This window comes from Chenopodium quinoa, unplaced genomic scaffold (genome assembly GCF_001683475.1).
Source record: "Chenopodium quinoa cultivar QQ74 unplaced genomic scaffold, ASM168347v1, whole genome shotgun sequence".
Classification (NCBI taxonomy): Eukaryota; Viridiplantae; Streptophyta; class Magnoliopsida; order Caryophyllales; family Amaranthaceae; genus Chenopodium; species Chenopodium quinoa.
Window position 1 is genome coordinate 2,311,711 of NW_018743074.1, and position 23,879 is coordinate 2,335,589.

Below are 23,879 nucleotides of genomic sequence, written 5' to 3' on the forward strand. Positions count from 1 at the left end.
GGGCACTTAATTAGCTTCTAGTTAGTCTCAATAATTTAATTGATGATGGGATAGAGGCGCTGATTTGATTAAAGATTGAAAGGTGAAAATCATTAAGCTGACTTTATTGATACTCCATATTTATATTGTTTTTTCCATCATATAGCAAAGTTTATAATGTGGATACAAAATTCAAAATGAATGACATGAAGGACAATGATATAGAGTCCAATTTTTAAACCAAGCAGCAAGCACTTGTTCCTCGTTGCCATACAAGGCCAAAATATCTTATCATCACATTGGCCAACTTTGAATTATGATGATGTTAATGAATAATGAGACATCTTTAGTCTAATTTAAAATTTTGGAATGGACTTTAAAGGCTAATTATTCTAAATACAGAGTAATTCGTAGTATATATTACCCCAAAATAAGTAAATAAACGGTACAGTAAACTTGTCCAATATTTTAATTAATTTCTTATGGAGTACTATATTTGTAACAAACAAGGGCCATTAATGATACTTGTGTATATTGTGTGTTGTGTCACGTCCAAAAAATTGATATTGATTGACTTTTTTTTAGAGCGATGTTCTCATGCTTTGTGTACTTTGCTCTAATGACATTGAATTTCTTCAAAAACAATTTCGAACAATTAATATAGTACAGTAATAATTTCAGAAAGTATACATACAACATCTATTAAATCAATTAATAAAGCTAAGCTTTTGACATTGGACACTTTTAACGATTATATATTGAAATTTACTCTTAAAAAGAAATGTTATAGTAGTCAATATTATATAGTATTGAGCCTTTTTTTGTTGAGCATTTTATATAATTGATGTAAATCAATTTCTATCCGATCATATTGGCTTGTGGAAAACCGCTAGTGATACATACATATTGCAAATTGTTATAGAGTAATATCTGTTTAATATTGAGTTTATTTCTTTAATACGCAAATGAATATCTTCACTATAAGCTGTAAGTATCTCAAACAGAGGAGCTATATATATCTTGGATAGTTATTTTTTTTTTTTTTGACAGATCTTGGATAGTGACAATAGCCAAATTAATAATAAAAAATTACAAGTTCATATGGATTTAAGCTCACAAAGATTGTTTAGATTAACATAAAAGCCATTCTAATATATCCTGACACACGGTAATGTGTGTTAATGTAATGAATAATTAGCCAATTGATGAGATTCCTCGTAAATAATTACTACTCAAATCTGAAACGTGGGGAGAGTCTTCCATGCTTAACTTAACTAGCTGTAGAAGATTACACTAAAGGCTGTGTCTCACGTGAGATCGACCGTCTTTAAATTCCCACCAGATGTTAAATTCTATTTCTGCCAGTCTTCCACTATCTTTCATTTTTTAATCTCCTCAGCTGGTACTGTTAAAAATTCTTCTTTCATAAATATCTAACTATGTTAGGTACTTACTTAGAAGTGTTCATTATAAAAAAAGAAAATAATAACATTTTAATGTTTTTTATTGATTGTTAAAAACAGTGTGTTGGGGTGAACTTCACTCTTAGGTAGTGTTTTCTTACTCATTTGAAATCAAGAGCTTTTAGCCCTACCTTTATTTTGTATGAACTCATTACTCATAAACTTAAATTATGCGAAGTATTATTGTACTTAAAAGCTTTGGACTTATGAAGTTGTGAGTTGTGATATACCATTAACCACATGCATATTCTATGTCTATGGTTCGCTCATACAGTGCACGCTCTAATTAGTAAAGTACATATATACAATCTAGTGCCCATAGCCCTATTTGCATATAGTATAAATGTATAATCCTTGGCAAAAACTAGTGCCCAACACGCCCATAGAATTATTTTTCGACAATTCAGTCATTCAAGGTTATCTTTATTTATTGGCAACATCCGCCACATGACATCTTTATCCTCAATTTCAACGTGTTCATCTGATTCAGCAGCAATAAATGTCATTATCAATACAGAGCATTACAAAGAGATTGAGATCTCAACACCACTTATGTCTACTCTCTACTCAAAATTAGGAGATACATACCCTTTCATTATTAAAAGCTTAACACAATTCACCACATATCATAGCTAACAAGAGTAACATCAAAAGTTAAAAACATAATCATAGAAAGAAATAGGAATAGCCCAATTTACTCATCAATGTAGTAAATTAATTTGGTAGCATTCCTTAAAAAATAGACATCCCATCCCAATGTATTTTCTATTTGAATTTACTAATTATTTTCCTTAAATAAAATGACCCCATAAATAAGTTGAAAAAGAAAAAACAAAACAATAAATAGTCCCACCATATTATTCCTCTCTTATTCTCTCTCTCTCCACCCCCCCTCCCCCCATTCTCCATTCCCTTCACTCTTGACTTCTTCTTCTTCCTTCTCTCAACTTCCCTCTCCATTTTCTCAATTCCTTAAACCCATCAACAGTCTCACCCTTTAAAATGCCCCCCTACCATTAATCCCCACAATCCACCCTTCCAATTACAATGATCACCGATTTCCGGCGGATTATCTTCGCCGTTATTACTACCATAATCTTTCTCGTTATCCTTAGATTATTCCTAAAGCGAAAAATTCGAACTTCTAAATTCAAAAAATGGTGCCGATTAATCTCAGATAAGTTTCACGACCATCAATTTCTCAAAGTCCCGGAGTTTAACGATAATTACCAGGAAAACCAACTTTTCCGGCGAGTTTCTCTCTACCTTAATTCCCTCGAATCGTTGGAACACTCTGATTATACCAACCTCATTTCCGGTTCTAAACCCACCGACATCCTTCTCTCTCTTAACCCTAATCAAAACATTCTTGACGAATTCCTCGGCGCTCGTCTTCTTTGGACATACGACGTCGTTCCTTCCGACACCGCAGAAAAATCGTTTCTCCTGAAGATCAGAAAACGCGACAAACGCCGCGTTTTGCGACCTTATCTCCAACACATCCACACTGTCTCCGACGACATCGACCACCGTGTGAGGGACATTCGGTTGTACACAAACTCCTCTTCTGGATGGAAAACGACGCCGTTTTCTCACCCGGCAACGTTCGAGACAGTTGCAATGGATCCCGAGTTGAAGAACAAAGTCAAATCCGATCTCGAAACATTTCAGAAATCGAAGCAGTATTACCACCGACTTGGCCGCGTTTGGCGGCGGAGTTACCTTCTCTACGGACCTTCAGGAACAGGGAAATCAAGCTTCGTCGCTGCGATGGCGAAGAGTTTATCATACGACGTTTACGACCTTGATATCTCCAAAGTTTCAGGTGATTCCGACCTTAAATTCCTCCTCCTTCAAACCAGCCCAAGATCATTGATTCTCGTCGAGGATTTCGACAAATACGTCGCCGGAAAAAACACCTCATCGCCGTCGTCTTCGGCGGCGGTGACAATTTCCGGCGTACTCAATTTCATGGACGGAGTGGTTAACTCCTGCTGCGAAGAACGGGTGATGGTGTTCACCATGACAACGAAGGAAGATATTGACCCGGCAATACTACGGCCGGGTCGGGTTGATGTTCATATTTATTTCCCTTTATGTGATTTTAACAATTTCAAGAATTTGGCGAGTAATTATTTAGGAGTGAAAGAGCATAAATTGTTTTCTCAAGTGGAAGAGATGTTCAACAATGGAGTTACAATGAGTCCGGCTGAAATCGGTGAGTTAATGATGGTGAATCGGAACTCGCCGAGTCGGGCGATTAAATCGGTTATCAATGCACTGCAAACGACGTCGTATACTAACGGTGTAATAGAGAGTTGCAAGGGTACGCCGAAGAATGGGTATAGGTCAGCAAGGGAATCGGTGGATGAGCCGTTTGACTCAGTTGCTGGAATTGGGTGTAGAGATGGCGTGAAAGAGATCAGGAAATTGTATGGGTTTTTGACAAGAAAAAGTGGCAGAAAATCTGATTCGTTCGATTTGGGTACGTGATCATCAACGGCTCAGGTTGATTTTTTCTCTTTTTTTATTTTATTTTTGGGTTGTTTTGTAAAAAAATGGTTTTAAAGAAATATGTTTAATAATATTGGAAAATTTTTTGGGCTACAAAAGTTAGGGGGAAATAAAAGTTGGATTGGAGATTTGGAGGGGGGAAACAGGAAGTTGGAAGAACATGGGAAAAAACTCATGATTCTCAATTATTCAAATTGTTCATAGTACTATTATTATTAAAATTTGTGGGACTGTATAATTAGTTTTAGAAGTTTATGTTTAGTATACTTTTATTTTTTGTTAATTGGGGGTTAAAGTTGAACCCTATGATAGATTGATAGATTGGGGATTGTAAATGATTATTTTTTTTTTACTTTAAACAAGTATAGAAAAGAATTTCAGATGTTGTAGATTTTACAGTAGTTTTGTTCTTCTCTTTTAATTTTCTATTATTAAGAACTAGTAGCATCCTGCATTTGCATTGGATAATTCAATGTATATGAAGTTCGAAATTAAATTACTATCTCTGTTTTTGATATGATTGTTGTTAAGGAGATTGAAATTTGACCATCTATACTCCAAGAAATGAATTTTTATTTTTATTTGCAAAATTAAAAGTGATATCCTATTTATGTACAAAAATTAAATTTTTCAGTTGAAAAGTGCTTTGAAGTTTGACATCTTAAATGTAAAAGGGCCAATTTTTTAAAAGTTGATGAGCTACTTTCTGATTCATAAATGATAAATGCACATGATGATTTAAATTAGGTCATCAAATTTCAAACACCTTCTTTCAATGTCATGACCAACTTTGATTGAAATACCTCACTGTATCTGATTTACATCAATGTACTACTCCCTTCTACTCAAATTATCTTTCCTATAACTTCTCACCTATCTCCAAGAAAATCATTCTCCATATAATTAGAAAAAACCCTTCTCTAAATAGTGTACGTTGTAAAGATAATTACTTTGTATTAGTCTGAGATGTGTAATATGCCTAATGCTTTCATACCAACACTATCAGAGTATCAGCATAATTTTATGCGCGTAAAATATCTACCTCGCACCATATACTTTTTTAAGTATGGTATTGAAGAAAGAGTGCAAGTCAAGTTATGAGAATGCTGTAAATAGAAGTATCAAATTTTACATAAAAAAGTCTAGTTACTTACCAAATGATACATTGTTGTTGGTTTAGAAAATCTCAATGCCTTTTTTTCTGGAAATCTGGGTATAATAACTTGACAATAGTCACTGTTTAGATTTGTTGATCCAATAAACACAAGTTTTGACCCTTAACCTAAGATAATTGGTTGGGCCTAAACAGTGGCGGACCTAGAAATTTGACAATGGGGGGACAATTTCGATAATTTAACTAACAATAACCTATTTAAAAAAAAATGGGTACACAATACAAGTATTTTGGGTTTGGTTGGGAAATAGGAATAAGGGAATAGTCGAGTGGTATGGTTGAAATAAAACACCAAAAAAAAAAAAAAAGGAGTGATGTTACAAGGGGGATTCGAATGCCATATTATCTTGTGATGTTAATTTCTTAGCAAACATTTGCCAAAGATGCTCGTTGCAGTCCGTGACTCGTGAGTCGTGACCGCGTGGGTGGTACGTGGTTCGTGCCCCGTGGTTGGGAAATAGGAATAAGGAAGTAGTCGAGTGGTTTGGTTAAAATAAAGGAATTTTTAATTTTATCACCTCCAAAAACAACTTAATTGCTTTTACCACCTCCATAAAAAAAGTTTTATTTTATCATCACATAAAAAAAAATGAAAATTGACTTTTACTACCAATCACCGCCAACTAACGGATTTTATCCATAAATTCGTTAGTGGAGCCTATCATGTCCACGTGTCACCATATTATTAAGTAAAAAAATAAATAAATTAACAAATAAAAAACAAAACCCAATAATATGGTGACACGTGGACATGGTACGCCCCTAACGGATTTATGGACGGAATCCGTTAGTTGGAGGTATTAGTGGTAAAAGCCAATTTTTTTTTATTTTTTTTTATGTGGTCGTAAAATAAAACCTTTTTTTATGGAGGTGGTAATACCAAATTTTTCGTTTTTTACGGTTGGTAAAAGTTAAAATAACCTAAAATAAAACACTCACCAAAAAAAAAGAAAAATGATGTTACTAGGGGGATTTGAACCCTCATCTACGTAAACCTGAACTTGGGCCCCTTGACAAATTGTTTCTAGCCCACTAACAACTTAGCTAAGGCAAACTTTTTGTTTATTTTTACATTCAATTTTATATAACTATTTTCCAGTTTTATTTTTTTTCCTAAATTTTTTTTTTCCTCTGTTTTTTTTTTCGAACGTGGGGGGACAATGGTCCCCCCTTGTTCCTTCATGGGTCCGCCCATGGGCCTAAACCCTGGTAATTCTTGGAAGTTGGAACCATAAAATAGCTAATGCTGGTAAATGATGAGGCATTATAGTTGTGTTAAACAAAATTGCACATATTGATCATGTTGTCTTGTAATATCATATAGTAGTGCAAGACTGTTGGTACTAGTTTAATCAAAATTATTTTGAGGGGATTTCAACAGGTTTTGGGAAATAGACCATTTTCTCTAAAACATTGTGCTAGAATGCCAGATTTACTCCTATAGTCCTGGAGTGGTAATCATCCAATTTTAGAAGTGAAAATATATACTTGTAGATCGTAATATTATAAAAATAATCAAATGGTAAAGGGTAAAAAGTAGGTGTGAAAGTTTGTTGATGTATATCTCACCAAATAACACATGTAAGCGTTCCACATTGATAAAAGTTGAGAGAGTCAAACACTTTATAAGGCTAAGGAGTTAAACCTCCTATTGGCATATGGTTATGGGATTGAACCTTACTTGGACTTGTGAAGTGGACTCTCTTTCTTGGTTTATTTGCAGGTGCGGTCTAAACTCGTATTTAACATGGTATCAGAGCCAGACTCACAGTTTGAAACTTTTAATGGCTCGAGTATATTGTCAGACCCATACTTGTCTATCTACCTAGTTCTCTGTATAAAATTTTTACAAGTAATTTAAAAACCAACGTTTTATTTTAATTTTACTCCGTATTAAAAAAATCTAACCAGTAACCACGAATATAAATACGGAGTACAGTTTGCCTCAAAAAAATTAAAAAAAAAACGGAGTACAGTGGTTTAAAATTTGAATGAAACTTTATAAAAATATGTGGTCCGTAGTCCTTGAACAATAACGGGATGGCTCAGACTCAAAGCTGAAATAGCCCAAGAAAAAAAAATCAAAAGCTAGGCCTTTTCCTGAGCCCTACCAAAGTAGATGAGTGCCCACAACCTTTCAATGGGTTTCATCATGACGTGAGTACGTTATTTTGGCTACTTTTATGTTCTTTGTCCTTCCAAACTTGATGCACTCGTACAATTACAACCACAACCACAACCACGACAACTCCTCTTTCACATCTTCTCTTTACATTATATGACATCAGGATTCCTCCCTCCTGATTAAAGAGAAAAACATCATCAGCTTTTGTTCACTCGTATAGTCGTATTTGATCATCACTTGCACTTGAGCTTGCTCGTAGTTTTTTACTCCGTATGATACAAGTATTATGTACATGAATACGAGTAAACTTAAGATGACAAAACTGAGGTCAATATTTCAAAGTATAGCTAATTGTTTTTATCAAACACTCAATAATATAAAATTAAAGCATGGACCAATGGATAACGACATATTAGAATTTTGAGATAAATTCATACACTAGATGAAGTTGTGGATCGACTATGTCACAATGTCATACTGTATGAACTCATACATTTGAAGGGGCTGTAGTAGTTAGGTCAATCAATTGACTTTCAGTTTTTTTTTTATAATTAATAAATTAAGCATCATATTGTTCTCTGTTTATAATTAAAGCATATGTTAAACTGAACTTTGGATATTCTTTATTTTACTCAATATTTTTGGGCGACTGAGCATGAAATTGTGGTCATTCATTTAGTCAAACTTTGCTTAAGTCATACTTTTCTCTAAAACATTGTTTACAATTTTCATCAAATTTACATGTACTTCTCAAAAACTTTACTAAAAAGGCGATGCCTTGGAATCGGATTCCAATTTCCAATTATTAGCTTGTTGATATATGAACTTCAATGGCAGAAGCAACTTCAAATTATTCTATTGAAAAAAGGAAAATCATAAAGGCCACATATGATTTATGAAGTACTTGTATGTATTTTTTTTAAGGGATAATAAATAAATAAATAAATAAATTATCTTCACTTTTTTTTTGTGATCAAATTTTGATTGATTTTATACTGAGAAAGGGATACAACTTACAAGCTGAGACTTTGTCCCTCTTTTCTCACAAGGCACACCAAATTAGTTTTTCAACTATGAAGAATGTACGACTAACAACAACCGTCTTAGTTTTATTAAAAGTATATTTTTATTTGATTTAATCATCATGTATTTGTTGAATAAAAATCTCTTTGTAAATATATGAATTTTTATTTATGAATCAATTGTTTAATAAAAATTTTGCAAGATTAGGAATAAGAATAAAATAAAGAGTAACAATAGATCAATACTGCATGGAATATATGGTGTGCATCTCAGCGCATAGCTGCTATGCATTTACAATGCATATAGGATGACAGAAACATAAATTTGGCAAGCTTCGTAATTAAAAATGAAAAAAGCTACCTCTACAATGGTACATTATAATGTACCATTATGCATGTATAATGTACCATTAAAGTATAAGTTGTTTTAATAGTACTTTTTGTGTACTATTATGCACGTAGTGGTACTTTTTGCCATCCTATAGGTTGAATATTTTCCTCCAAAATACTTACCACCTGTCACCTATTATACATGTAGTGATATATTTTTTCATCCTATGTATTTGCTAACAAATAGTAGCTATGCGCTAAGGGTTAACCATGATCGGGCATATTAGCATATAGGTGAAGCTGGACCTAGAAAGTGGTCGATTCATCTCTTTCAAACTCGGTTTTGCAATCAGACTTCTGTGCCTTTGATTATTGGGCTCTCTCATACTAGTACGAATTATTTTTGGGCCTCCCTATACCTCAATTGTCCAATACTCATAAGTCCTCTTATTATTTATATGGGACATCTTTGTAGAAAGGCCGAAAGAACTCATACCCCAAAAAATAAACCACAAGGTCCACAATTGTATATTTGTATGAAGACAATTGATAATTTGGATTATCGGTTAAAGCTGGGCATGGGTCGGGCATAGCCCGGCCCGGCACGAGCATGGCAGCGGCACGACATGGCACGTGGAACGATCGGTGGGCCGTGGGCTGCGCCGTGAACAAGGAAATTGAAATTTGGCATGAGCATGGTGGGCAGCACGAACACCGGCCCGTCAACACAATACTTTTATAATAAAATTAATATTTTTTTTAACAAAATAATAAAGCAAATATTAAAAAAAATAACAAAAAAAAAAAAATGGGCGGCATGGGGGGCTGGCACGACACGACACGCTAGGCACATGGGCCGTGCCGTGTCGTGTGAAAATGGCCGGCACGGCACGGCAAGGTGCCCAGCTTTATTATCGGTTGAGACGGTGAGAAACTCATTTTGTGATTTTAAAGTCATAAGTTTAAACCCCACCATCTACATATGTTTGAAAATAATGAATTTCTTAATTTGGATTATTCTATAATAACTTTGCATACTCCGTAATGTGAAGAGGTTAAATTAGGTGTTTAGGATTGATCAAATCTAATCAAGCTTGATATATAAGGTGAAAATCAAAGTGATAGGCGTGTCGCGTACCTAGCAAAAATAACCTAACAAGACCACTACTATGTAGATAGGCAAGTAAGGATCGAATCCCAAGAGACTATGGTTTAACTAATTAAACAGACTCAAGTTAATACTAAGCAAGTATCAAACAATGGTGGAATAAACTAAAAACTAATGTATGGAAAACTTAGAATAAATCAAACGAATATAATAAATCAATAAACTAAAACATCCAAGATCAAGCATCACCACGAATACAATTAATGCAATAGTCGTTCTACCCCTAACATATAATTCGATTGATTAACGAGGAAAAGCAATCCCTAAATGGTACCAATGGTCTCCCCCGAGTTATCAATGGCTTCCCTAATCACAATCAAGCCTACTTCCGTGGAATCATGTAAATTAAAGACCTTGAGCACATTACTCTAACTTCCTAATAATCCATTCAACTACTCCCGTGATGAACTTCAAATCCTTAATTGATTTATTCAAACCCGTTAAAACCCAACTCCCGTTGCAATTAAAACAATGGATTAATAACAATACTAATTATCCCTAATCTAGTATTGGCATGAGCACAATCAATTAAGCATATCAATTGCAATTATCATTAGAGAATTTAAAGAATTAAATCATGCATTAACAATATTCGGGTTCTGCTAGGCCTTGGAATAGAGAAACTACTCACACATAGTCATGAATTCAAGAATTATATTCAATAAAGAAAACATAATTAACAATAATAAAATAAGAGAACTGAGAGAAGAAATCAATACTTGGAATTAATTATGAAATCTTGAATCTTGAAAGCAAAACCCTAGGAAAATAATAATTGAAGAACGTAATACCAAAAACTCTAAATTAATGTATGTAAAGTGATCAATAAAAAAAAAACTATCTAAAACCTATTTTTAAGCTAGGAAAATAGTAATAGACTCCTCTTAGGATTTGGTTTCTTAAAACCCCAAAAATAGGCCCAATTTCGTCACTAGATCAGGGGGCCGCAGCTAGGCTGCGGTGTAGGATCGCGAGCCGCAGGCAGGCTGCGGAGTGGTCTGTTTCGTGTTGCATCCTTAAGCGTTTGTGAAGTACACCGCAAGTGAGCTGTGGTATGGATCTGTAAACCGCGAGCAAGCTGCGGAGTGAACTGTCCTCTATTGCTTGTTGCTCTTTTGTGAAGTAAGTCGCAAGTGAGCTGCGGTAAAATCTCTAAATTACCTCGTCAATCCTGAAATACATCAAAAATAACGAAGCTACCCAGGAAAGCATGAAATCATCAAGACTAAACCAAATCAAACACGAATAAACCAAAAGCTCCTAAACTAGACTAAAAAAGAGGACCAAAAAGACTCCAAAAATATGCACAAAACACGACTTATCAAACTCCCCCAAGCTAAACCAATGCTTGTCCTCAAGCATTTGACCATGAATCACAAAGGAGGAACAAGACAACTTCTCAAATCATCGTAATGTGCCATCATTTAAAATCGAGAGGGAAGCAAAAATTAGAATCAATGTGCATAAAATCACCATAGACCTCTCATACTTGGAATCGACAAACATCTTACCACACATCTCACCATACCAACTCACACAAACATGAATAGCTCTCACTTTAGTTGTGAAAAACAAAAGCAATAAACGCTCATGTGTTTATGGGGTGAAATATGATATCACTCAACCTAAGCATAGAATGCATGTCAAATTCACATGAATTGTCCTCTTTAGGCTTGCAATGTGACCTTCTCCACTTCTAATGATTGATGCAATTACGAAAATCATGAAATCCATAAAGGGTAAGCTTGGTAAACAAGGGTTGGACGACGTTATTTGGGAATGTGGTGCTCAAAATATAACAAATCCTAATCCCACTACACATTCAAATGTCGGGTTCAAACCAACCTTATTTCCTCCAACTTCATACAAAATAAGCATAGCCCCTTATTTCTTTCTCTTTCCTTCTCTTTTTTTCTTTTCTTTTTCTCTCCTTTTTTTTCATTCATTTTTTTTCTTTTGCAAAAAGAAAGGGATTCATAGCAAATTAGGATTTAGGAAGACTTTAAACTCTTTAATTCGAGGTACGGGTGTATGCAAGTTCAACACCCTTTTTTTTTTTCCTTTCTTTTCTTTTCTCTTCTTCCTTCCTTCCTTCTAATAAATCAATTCCCTTCTTTCTCTTTTTCTTTTTTCTTTTTCAATTTTTTTTTCATTTTTTTTTTTCATTTTTTTTTTCATATATCACTCATAGGGCTTTAACAAGTGTAATGCTCCTTCAAAGTAAACCTAGGAAAATAGCTCTATGGCTTTAAACGTAGGGTATCAAGAAGGGGTTAAAAAAAAAAGACTAACCACGTACTAAAAAGAGAACTAATATATACATGGTGAAAAAATGAATCCTCCCCCTCACTTAAGACTAGCAATGTCCACAGTGCAACATCAAGGCATAAGAAGATAAGTAAAGGAGAGAGAACTCACAAACCCTCACTAATGAGGGGGAAAGGAAGGGTGCGAAAACCCTTGTGACTGCAACCAAGTTATAAGAGTAGCAAAATTTTCCGATAAGGAAGCCAAGTCATTCTTCATCGCCTTACTGTCATTTTTTAATTCATCAATGGAAGCTTGTAATGTAGCAAGTGTAGGTGAACATGAAGATGATATAACATCTACTGCCGAAGGAGAGGGTGGTACGGGTGGTTCTAGAGACAGTGAAACTTGCCTTCTTGGTTAGGAATGAGTGAAGGACCAATTATTCTTATCTTTTAAAGACATTTCCTCGGGACTGGGAAGTGCATCCTCGTCTCCATGAGTGCACCAAAGGGTGGTGCCATCCTTCTTTTTCACCCAAGTGCACGGAATTTCCACAGTATGTGTTCCATCTACAAAACCATCTTTTTTGATATCTTCATTGTATCCCAAATAGGTTGCAATACGAGTGATAAACCCTCCTTGCACAATTTTTCCTCCAGTAGTGTTATTGTTGGCTACATGTTGCAATTGTTGAATAAGGAAGGCGCCAACGTTGATAGGTTCAGCATGAAGCATGTGATGGAGCATATATAACTCATCCTTGCGAACCCTACTCCCTTCTTGTCGACCAAAAATAGTGTTGGAGAAAAACTTGAGTGTATAGCACATTGCGGGATGGCGAGCGGATGTGATTGAACTCCCCTTTGAATTATATCTGCCTTCACCCGATAAGATCCGCCAAAAACCATCTACATCCCATCTTGTTGGGGTCATTCTTGATCCATCGACATGTAATCCAAGCGCCAAATTAAGCTCATCCAAGGTCCAAGTATGATTATTTTTAAATAGCCGAAAAGTGATCTTGGTCTCGCCGCTTGACGGGTTGGAGAAGAAGTTGACCTTCAAGGAGCTTAGGAATTCCAATGTTGCTCTCTGTGATGTTGGAAGCTTAGTCATGAGAAGATTTCCCAATCCGACATTATCAAGAAGCCAGCGGACATCGTCCTCAATGTGTAGGGCTGTCAAAACATCAAGGTCACCATAGCGGGTAGCAACGATTCCTCTTCTAAACAATTGTTCATATTTCTCCTTGTATATTGCATCTCCATTAAAATCAATGTCAAAATAATTGATGCTAAATTCTTTATTCTTGACCCTACTGGTTGAGGAGGCTGCCTTCTTGCCCTTGGAGATACATAAATTTTGCTTGGATGACGAACTCTTCTTGGTGTGAGGCGGCCTTGTTTTAAGGGTGGAGTTATTAGTCACGTTCTTTTGTCAAATACTTGATGTGCGTGCCATCAGAGAGTGATCAAAGTAGTACTAAATAGCTTCCAAGAACCACAAATACAACTTGTACCACAATCTACCCCCACAATCACTCTATTTTCCGATAGTCTAGCAAAAAATCACAATACTCCACTTGAGCATCAAAATCGATTCAACGATAGGGTTCTCCAATGTAACAGTATCCACACAAAATCGTCCAAGATTCGAACCCAAAAACCCTTCAAGTAGCAAATAGATCTCAACCGTAATCGATCCCAACCAATACAATCATCCAAGAGACCAGAAGATTGGCATGTATATTCGAAAATAATGCCGAAGCAACTGTAGGTTTCGAAATATATGGTAGAATTTGTAGAACAGAGGAAGATGGTGGGTATTGTGGGTTTCTTTCGGTGTTGAACGTTGGTAACGGTCTGACGGAGTTGCAAGATTTTACAGGTGGTAGGGGAGAGATGAGCCTGACTGCGGCAGAGCGTTGCACTGTAAGTTCTTCATCTCCCTTCTCTTTAATTGTTTTTCCTTGTTTTTTTTTGTGAGAGAAATTATAGGGTATGTAAATAACAGTGCACTCCGCAGCCTAGTTGCGGTATCTTGGTGTTACCCGCGGCTCGGTTGCGGAGTAAACTGCTGTCGTTTCTTTTAATGTATGAGAGTGAGATGAACCGCGACCTGACTGCGGCATAGGTGGGTATACTGCGACCAAGCTGCGGAGTAAACTGGTCTTCTCAAAGTTTCAATGCATAACGAGAATGTTTCCGCAACTAGCTTGTGCACTAGGCTGTTAAACTCGCTGTGATGCGAGGACTCCAATCTCTGTGGTACAGCTGCTTTCTCCTGCATTTACATAATTTCATAAGAAGACAAGATAGGGTAGCACTTGAGTAAATTAAAGGGGCTAGATAATTAGACTACCTAACCTACTAAAAACAAAATAAGGTGAAAACAAAGACTGAAACAATATTCCAAAGAAGAAAACAAAAAAAAAGACTACTACTACATAAAGACTAACTCACCAAGGAAAAAAAAAAACGAAACTTGGTTCTATATAAAAAAAAGATCCTAAAATAAACTACTTCATAATGGAATGAAAAACAGGTGCAAATCGTTTTCCCTCCTTTATGTATTTTTTTATTTTTTTAATTTTTTTTTAATTTTTTTTAATTAAAAGAAAGAAAAACTTAAGTAAAAGTAGAAAAATTGGGTTGCCTCCCAAAAGCGCTTGTTTATAAGGTCTTAAGCTCGGCCTCCTTTTTGCTCAGTTGTCTTGTGATGGTGTCGAGAGTGTGATATCCACTCTTTCATCAATTGGATCACCTACTCGATAGTACTTCACTCTTTGGCCATTCACCTTAAAAGTACCCCCATTTTTATTCCATAGTTCAATAGTACCATAGGGATAGACTGTACATACCTTGAATGGACCCGACCACCTAGAACGAAGCTTACCGGAAAATAGTTTTAATCTTGAGTTGAATAAAAGGACTTGATCTCCTTCCTTAAATTCTCTTCTCACAAGACCCTTGTCATGCCACCTTTTGGTCTTTTCTTTGTACAACTTCGAACTTTCATAGGCTTCAAGATGGAGCTCGTCTAGCTCATTTAATTGTAACAATCTCTTTTCACCCGCTGCTTGAGCATCAAAATTTAAACTTTTAATAGCCCAAAAAGCTCGGTGTTCTAGCTCGACAGGTAAGTGGCACGCCTTTCCATATACGAGTCTATATGGGGTTGTACCAATTGGCATTTTAAAAGCTGTTCGGTATGCCCATAATGCATCATCAATCTTAGCGGACCAATCTTTCCTTGTTCTTGCAACCGTTTTCTCTAGAATAGACTTGATTTCTCGGTTAGATACTTCAACTTGGCCACTGGTTTGAGGGTGATATCCAATGCCCAACTGGTGTTGTACTCCATACTTTTTCAGCATTGCCTCAAATCGATGCTCCATAAAGTGCGTCCCCCTGTCACTAATCAACACACGTGGGATACCAAATCGGGGAAAAATAGTTTTCTTAAAAAATTTGCTTACCACACGAGCATCGTTGGTTGGAGTAGCAATAGCTTCCACCCACTTTGACACATAGTCAACGGCTACTAAGATGTATCGGTTACCATAGGAAGAAGGAAACGGACCCATGAAGTCTATCCCCCACACATCAAACAACTCGACCTCGAGTATGTTGTTGAGTGGCATCTCATTCTTCCTAGAAATATTGCCCGTCCGTTGACATCGATCACATGCCTTGACATAGGAATATACGTCTTTGAACATTGTTGGACAATAAAAACCGCACTGCAAGATCTTTGCGGTTGTCTTTGAGGGACCTGCATGTCCACCACATGGTAAGTTATGGCAATGAGAAATAACACTTCTTACCTCACTCTCTGGGATGCATCGTCTGATCACTGCGTCTGCGCACAATTTGTACAAGAAGGGATCCTCCCAAAAGTGTCTCCTTGCCTTAGAGAGGAATTTCTTCCTTTGTTGAGAGGAGTAGCCATGAGGCCTTGTACCTGTGGAAAGGAAATTAGCCAAATCAGCATACCAAGGTGATTCAGTCTGCAACAAAGCTAATAGATGTTCAGCAGGGAAAGAATCATCAAAAGGGATTTCATCCCCATCCTCGGGGTCAAGGAGAAGACGGGAGAGATGATCTGCAACAACATTCTCCGTCCCTTTTGTATCCTTGATCTCTATGTCATAATCCTGCAGTTGAAGAATCCATCGAATCAACCTAGGCTTTGCATGGGTCTTGGTCATCAAATATCTCAGTGCTGCATGATCTGTATGAATAATAACTTTAGAACCAACCAAATAGGAATGAAACTTGTCAATTGCATAAATTACAGCTAGCATCTCTTTCTCAGTTGTGGCATAATTCATTTGAGCAGAACTAAGAGTTTTGCTAGCATAGTAAATGGCATGGAGATTTTTCTCTTTTCTTTGCCCCAAAACGGCTCCTACTGCATAGTCACTAGCATCACACATGATTTCAAACGGCAGGCTCCAATGTGGAGGTTGCATGACAGGAGCAGAGATCAAAGCTTCTTTCAACCTGTTGAAAGCCTCAAGACAAGCATCAGAGAAAACAAAAGGAACATCCTTAGCTAAAAGCTCAGTTAGAGGTCGAGCAATTTTCGAAAAATCCTTAATAAAACGACGGTAAAAACCCGCGTGACCAAGGAAACTTCGAACTCCTTTTACAGAGTTCGGAGGGGGTAAACGCTCTATGACCTCTATCTTAGCCTTATCTACCTCAATACCCTTATTAGATACAACATGACCTAAGACAATTCCCTGTTGCACCATAAAATGGCATTTTTCCCAGTTCAAAATCAAATTAACTTCCTTACATCTTTGGAGCACCTTTTTAAGATTTTCAAGACATATATCAAAAGATGTTCCATAGAAAGAAAAATCATCCATAAATACCTCCATAGAATTTTCTATAAGACCGGAAAAAATTGCCATCATACAACGTTGAAAAAGTGGCGGGAGCATTACATAATCCGAATGGCATCCTGCGATATGCAAAGGTGCCATATGGACATGTGAAAGTAGTCTTTTCCTGGTCACAGGGACGGATGGGAATTTGAAAGAAACCAGAATATCCATCCAAGTAACAGAAAAAGGAATGCTTTGCCAACCTTTCAAGCATTTGATCAATAAAGGGTAGGGGGAAATGATCCTTGAGGGTGGCCTTATTCAATTTCCTATAATCTATACACATTCGCCACCCTGTAACAGTCCTAGTGGTGACTGGCTCACCCTTGTCATTCTTGACAACGGTCATACCTCCCTTCTTTGGTACTACTTGTACAGGGCTAACCCACTTACTATCAGAGATAGGGTAGATTATTCCTGCAGCAAGCAATTTCAGAACCTCTTTTTTCACTACCTCCATCATATTTGGATTAAGTCTTCTTTGAGGTTCTACAGAAGAGGCATGATCATTTTCAAGAATGATTTTATGCATACAGAAAGAAGGATTGATACCCTTGATGTCATCAATGGTGTACCCAATAACACTTTTATATGTTTTCAGAACATTGAGAAGTTGCTCCAGTTCTGTGTCCTTGAGTTCAACATTAACAATGACAGGGTATGAATTATTTGGACCAAGATATGCATACTTTAAGTTAGAAGGGAGAGGTTTCAACTCTACCTCGGGAGGCTTAGTACTCTCCCCAATACTCATTACACTCAGTGTTTCTCTGATTGGATTCACGCTCGGGTTGGCCCTTGCTTCTTCAAGCAGCCTGACACACTCTCTTGATTCCCAATCTCCATCACCATCTTCCTTCACTATTAGTACCTGTTCAAGGGCATCGTCTTTTTTATTCAGGGGAAGTTGCTCACCTTGCAACTCATCAAGTACATCAACCTAACAAACAGTGTCTCCCATGGAGGGAGTACCCATAACATTCAGAAGTGAGTATTCCAATTTTTCATCTCCTACTTCAAAAGTAATCTTACCTTTCTTCATGTCAATGATTGCACCTGCAGTAGCTAAGAAAGGTCTACCAAGTATGATTGGAACATTCACATCTTCTTCCATTTCCATTACAACAAAATCACAGGGTATGAAAAACTTACCTACGCGAAGAGGTACATCCTCAAGTACACCCAAAGGAAACTTCACTGACCTGTCTGCAAGTTGCAGGGATATGCGTGTGGGTTTGAGTTTACCCATTTCCAGCTTCTTACATATGGACAGTGGCATGAGGCTCACACTTGCACCAAGATCGCACAATGCCCTGTTAATCTCAATGTCCCCAAGCTTCACTGGAATCGAATAGCTACATGGATCTCCTAATTTCTTAGGGAGAGTGTTCTGCAAAATAGCACTGCACTCTGCATTCAAAGCAACTGTAGTATTCTCCTCTAACTTTTTCTTATTAGAAAGCATATCTTTTAAAAATTTTGCATAAGAAGGCATCTCAGATATGGCATCTAAAAATGGAATATTTATATGAAGCTTTTTAAGGATATCAAGAAATTTACCATACTTCTTCTCTAACTTGGCTTGGGCTAACCTCTGCGGAAAAGGAACATTTGGCACATATGGAGCAAGAGGTGGTGGAGTTGCTTTCTTTGGCTCTTCCTCGATCTTAGAACTATCAATCACCTTCTCACACCCGCTTACTTCTTCAACAACCTCCTTTGATGGCTCCTTGATAGGAGGATCTTCCAATTGCTTCCCACTCCTCAAAGTTACTGCATTCATATGCCCCTTTTGTGGTTGCTCTGTCTGACCCGGAAAAGTGCCCGGTGTCTTTAAAGATTGGCCAACTTGATGAGCTAGTTGACTTATCTGATTTTCCATGAGCTTACTCTGGGCTTGTAACTGTTGTATGGAACCATTTTGTTGTTGGATGGAATCGTTGGTTGTGGTGATAAAATTTTCCAGCATTAGTTCAAGGTTAGACTTTTGAGGAGGTGGTTGAATATGTTGTTGGACTGGAGGTGGCCTTGGTTGGAAACCAGGTGGTGCATTGTAGTTGTTGTTTCGAGGTGGTGGTGGAGGTGGATTTTGTTGGGCTTGGGTATTCTTGTAGGAAAAATTTGGGTGATTCTTCCAACCTTCATTATATGTGTTAGAGTGGGGGTCATATGGCCTTTTGGGGTTGGAAGTGTAGAATGCATTGGCTTCCTCAATCGACATGTCATTTGAATTTTGTGGGCAATTGGGTGCAATGTGACCTTGCACATTACACATTTGACAAGTCTCAGGTGAGCTAGTGGATGTTCCAGCTTGGAGTCTATCAAACTTGCTTGTTAATTCCTGCATAGAGCTAGTTAAAAGAGTTAGAGCATCAACATCTAATTTACCACCCTTTTTCACACTATTTCGGCCTCCTGGGTGATAGTTATCATTAGCCGCCATCTTCTCAACTAGTTCCTTCGCCTCAGTTGGGTTCTTAGTCAGTAGAGAACCCCCAGATGCAACATCAATGTAGATTCGGAACTCATGAGTTAGACCATTGTAGAAAGTTTGGATCAACATCCATTCAGGAATACCATGGTGAGGGCATTGTCTCTGCAAACGCTTGAATCTCCTCCATGCGTCATATAGGGACTCATCATCTGACTGCCTGAAAGTGGATAACTCGTTTCTCAACCTTGCAGTCTTTTCCTGTCCCAAGAACTTGACTAGGAAAGCTTTCACCAATTTGTCCCATGTGTCAAATGAACCAGAACCTTCATCTCTCAGTCATTCCTTCGCCCTATCCCGTAATGAAAAAGGAAAAAGGCGAAGTCTAAGAGCATCGTCTGTAACACCATTTAATTTCATAGTGTCACATTTCTCCAAGAAACTATCGATGTGACTCACTGGGCAGTCATGAGCTGTGCCTGCAAACGAATCATTGGAGATGAATTGAATGAATTGTGGTTTCAATTCGAAGTTCTGAGCAGTGACAGGTGGTCTGACAATGCTTGAGAGGAGTCCGGTTGTTGTATCAGGAATACCGTACTCCAAAAGAGATTTCGTGCCGTCTTCCATGTTTCTATTGTTTCGATTTCTCTTTCTTCTTCTACCTCCTCGTCTCCTTGCAGTTGCTTCGATTTCAGAATCAAAAGGTGCTAAATCGTCTGACCCTGAACCTCGTGTTTGCATGCAACAAGGAACTAAAAGCAGAGTATCAAAAACACAAGAGACAATAGCCGAAGCAACGAATAAAGCTTAGCAAAAACGAATCACAAATAATCAGAAAGAAATCGTTAGTCCCCAGCAACGGCGCCAAAATTTGATAGGCGTGTCGCGTACCTAGCAAAAATAACCTAACAAGACCACTACTATGTAGATAGGCAAGTAAGGATCGAATCCCAAGAGACTATGATTTAACTAATTAAACAGACTCAAGTTAATACTAAGCAAGTATCAAACAATGGTGGAATAAACTAAAAACTAATGTATGGAAAACTTAGAATAAATCAAACGAATATAATAAATCAATAAACTAAAACATCCAAGATCAAGCATCACCACGAATACAATTAATGCAATAGTCGTTCTACCCCTAACATATAATTCGATTGATTAACGAGGAAAAGCAATCCCTAAATGGTACCAATGGTCTCCCCCGAGTTATCAATGGCTTCCCTAATCACAATCAAGCCTACTTCCGTGGAATCATGTAAATTAAAGACCTTGAGCACATTACTCTAACTTCCTAATAATCCATTCAACTACTCCCGTGATGAACTTCAAATCCTTAATTGATTTATTCAAACCCGTTAAAACCCAACTCCCGTTTCAATTAAAACAATGGATTAATAACAATACTAATTATCCCTAATCTAGTATTGGCATGAGCACAATCAATTAAGCATATCAATTGCAATTATCATTAGAGAATTTAAAGAATTAAATCATGCATTAACCATATTCGGGTTCCGCTAGGCCTTGGAATAGAGAAACTACTCACACATAGTCATGAATTCAAGAATCATATTCAATAAAGAAAACATAATTAACAATAATAAAATAAGAGAGCTGAGAGAAGAAATCAATACTTGGAATTAATTATGAAATCTTGAATCTTGAAAGCAAAACCCTAGGAAAATAATAATAGAAGAACGTAATACCAAAAACTCTAAATTAATGTATGTAAAGTGATCAATAAAAAAAAAACTATCTAAAACCTATTTTTAAGCTAGGAAAATAGTAATAGACTCCTCTTAGGATTTGGTTTCTTAAAACCCCAAAAATAGGCCCAATTTCGTCACTAGATCAGGGGGCCGCAGCTAGGCTGCGGTGTAGGATCGCGAGCCGCATGCAGGCTGCGGAGTGGTCTGTTTCGTGTTGCATCCTTAAGCGTTTGTGAAGTACACCGCAAGTGAGCTGCGGTATGGATCTGTAAACCGCGAGCAAGCTGCGGAGTGAACTGTCCTCTATTGCTTGTTGCTCTTTTGTGAAGTAAGTCGCAAGTGAGCTGCGGTAAAATCTCTAAATTACCTCGTCAATCCTGAAATACATCAAAAATAACGAAGCTACCCAGGAAAGCATGAAATCATCAAGACTAAACCAAATCAAACACGAATAAACCAAAAGCTCCTAAACTAGACTCAAAAAGAGGACCAAAAAGACTCCAAAAATATGCACAAAACACGACTTATCACAAAGGTAATAAGACCTAATCAGATATGTTCAAGTGAAGAAAATGCAACCTAAAAACTTATAACTTGTCCATAGACACTTAAAAGAATAGACTACATTATGCCAGACGAAATAAACAAAGATGCATATAAATTTTTTCTGCTTCTTAAAAACAAACATAAATCAGATGTGAGACTCCATATAATAACTCGTAATTATTTTTTCAATTTTGTTTTTCGAATGCGGTGATTTGACTGCCATAATTATTTAGTCCAACCATTGTCGGTACAGAAGATTAAAATTTGTGAGCGTATATGCCAAAATTGACGGCTTTAAAAAAAACAGTGTTCTTCAAATGACTGATTCTTTTCTATTTTTTTTCCCTCTTTTTCTATTCTTTTATGCAAGATCCACGAGACCACGAGGACTCGAGGAGAAGTAAATAGACTAAATACTAGTGAAGCGTATGAATAAAAAGAAAATAAAAGGGCATTACGTACTTTAATGAGGATTAAGACAAGACATAAATCTTCAATAGTACTTAATTTAGCCGTATGGAACTAGCCAATTCAACGGTGGAAACTAAAAGGACATGAACAAAAGAAATTATAAAAGTTTTCCCACTTCAAGTTGAAATCTTCGGAAGTAAGGAAGTGATTTGTTTATCATTTCGAACAAGTTTAAAGTTTAGAAATGACGATATTTAGTACAATACTTCATATCATATTCTTATAATTAATTAGCAAGTTACTTACACGAGTCATCCCTACTGAGTAGTATCAAATGGATCGCTTAATATCTCCTAATCCGTACAAAACAACAATTATTTATATGGAGTACATAAAATATAAAATAGGAAAAATCAAAATCTCATCCACTGAATTAACCATTTAACAATTTGTATAGGCGCTGGAAATTGTGCTCCAAGACTATAACAATTGAAGATGTACAGATGTACTGCAGCATAGTAAACCATTAATAATAATACAAAATTAATAATAATAAAAAAAAAAAAAAAAAAAAAGTCTGCAGATATAGGCATCGTTCTAAGAATTTTCAGGAAAACAAAGCCAGCCATAAAAATTAGTAAATGCCTCAACATGGAATGTCTTAGATATTTAATACCAGGCCAGTTTATATCTAAGTTTTTATCTTTTAATTAGCATCTTATTAGGCCCCACAACTTATTTTGTGTTACTTATTTTAGATCAATGATAATTGAACTTCATTTGTATAAATACTACCGAGTATCTGTCCTAGCTTTTTCCTTTAGTTTTTTGTTTGAAAGAAAAAACTAGTTTGTGTATTGTAATTATCAGATTTATATTTGTATATAGCTGTTATACATACCTCCCTAGTAATTGAAATTATGGATCATGCCCAATCTTCCACAACCAATTTTTCAATGTCGATATCTTTTCGGATAATTTTGTTTTAGTGTTTTGGATAATTATGTGTGTCGTTAGTGTTAAATTGATGTTGTACTAAAAAGCAATAAAACAGTAAACTTATTTGTTGACGCGTGAACCAAAAGAACAGTAGCCGTGTCGTGGTGAACCACTGACCTAAAAGAAGATTCTGCGTTACCTTCCGGTGCAGTAGACAAGGAGCGGTCGCCCTCCAGGATAAGCACGACGCCGGAGTTTATGTGCACTCACAAACCCGACTGAAGTTCAGAATACTTGCCCAGAAAATAAAGAATAGTGTTTAGTATTTTAAGAGAAGAGAGAGAGGTATGATTTTCTGTGTATTTTTGCCGAAGAGAAACTGAGCTTATATAGGCAGCAAGGAGGAGTAACGGTCAGCAGGGAAGGAGGAAGAAACGACCAAATAATTAAGGCCAAAACAGCTGCCCGTTACACTCCGTAATCAAAGGATGAACCTAGCCAAAAAACTGTCCAGATTAACTTGGTCAGTCAAGAGCAATAATCAATAAGGGGTGTAACGGTTAGCTGTAATCAAGGGATTAACGGCTAAACAATTTCCTAACAATCCGTGAATCCCAACAGTCAAAAACAGCTAGAATAAATAAGATATTCTGTCAAATAAAATTCCTCCAAAAAGATAAAATGGAACCACGCCCGCGCATTGCATATCTTAAGTCCCAAATACGTCCCAACTCAATGCGCACAAGTGTGTGTAAGGTACAACACCCACCTCCAAGTCACTCAACTAAGTAATACTAACATACTACAATATATAAATAAGGAAAAAACCTTTCCCTCCACCAATGTGAGATTTTTCCCTTTTCATTTGTGACTCTCACTCTCTCTTGTTTTCTTTCCTTCACTCAACACTCTTGT

General features: G+C 36.7%; 2 protein-coding genes across 2 annotated transcripts; one reads left to right on the top strand and one right to left on the bottom strand.

The window, feature by feature from the left end:
- The first annotated feature begins 2,003 nt into the window (after positions 1 to 2,003).
- LOC110731708 (AAA-ATPase At2g46620-like) lies at positions 2,004 to 4,354 on the top strand. The gene has a single exon (XM_021911589.1). The coding sequence runs from the start codon at positions 2,490 to 2,492 to the stop codon at positions 3,933 to 3,935; it is 1,446 nt and encodes a 481-aa protein (XP_021767281.1). The 5' UTR covers positions 2,004 to 2,489; the 3' UTR covers positions 3,936 to 4,354.
- Positions 4,355 to 16,975: 12,621 nt separating this feature from the next.
- Positions 16,976 to 19,980, bottom strand: LOC110731505. The gene is made up of 4 exons (XM_021911355.1): positions 19,702 to 19,980; positions 17,869 to 19,611; positions 17,374 to 17,790; positions 16,976 to 16,996 (listed from the first exon to the last, which is right to left on the bottom strand). The coding sequence occupies exons 1-4, from the start codon at positions 19,978 to 19,980 to the stop codon at positions 16,976 to 16,978; spliced, it is 2,460 nt and encodes an 819-aa protein (XP_021767047.1).
- Positions 19,981 to 23,879: the final 3,899 nt, after the last annotated feature.

Coding starts and splice junctions, on each gene's coding strand:
- LOC110731708 (XM_021911589.1), top strand. CDS start 2,490: ATGATCACCGATTTCCGGCGGATTATCTTCGCCGTTATTACTACCATA.
- LOC110731505 (XM_021911355.1), bottom strand. CDS start 19,980: ATGGAAGACGGCACGAAATCTCTTTTGGAGTACGGTATTCCTGATACA. Junction 17,791..17,868: donor CTCCCTCCATGGGAGACACT/GTTTGTTAGGTT, acceptor GCCCTTGAACAG/GTACTAATAGTGAAGGAAGA. Junction 16,997..17,373: donor TTAATCCAAATATGATGGAG/GTAGTGAAAAAA, acceptor TGCATATCGCAG/GATGCCATTCGGATTATGTA.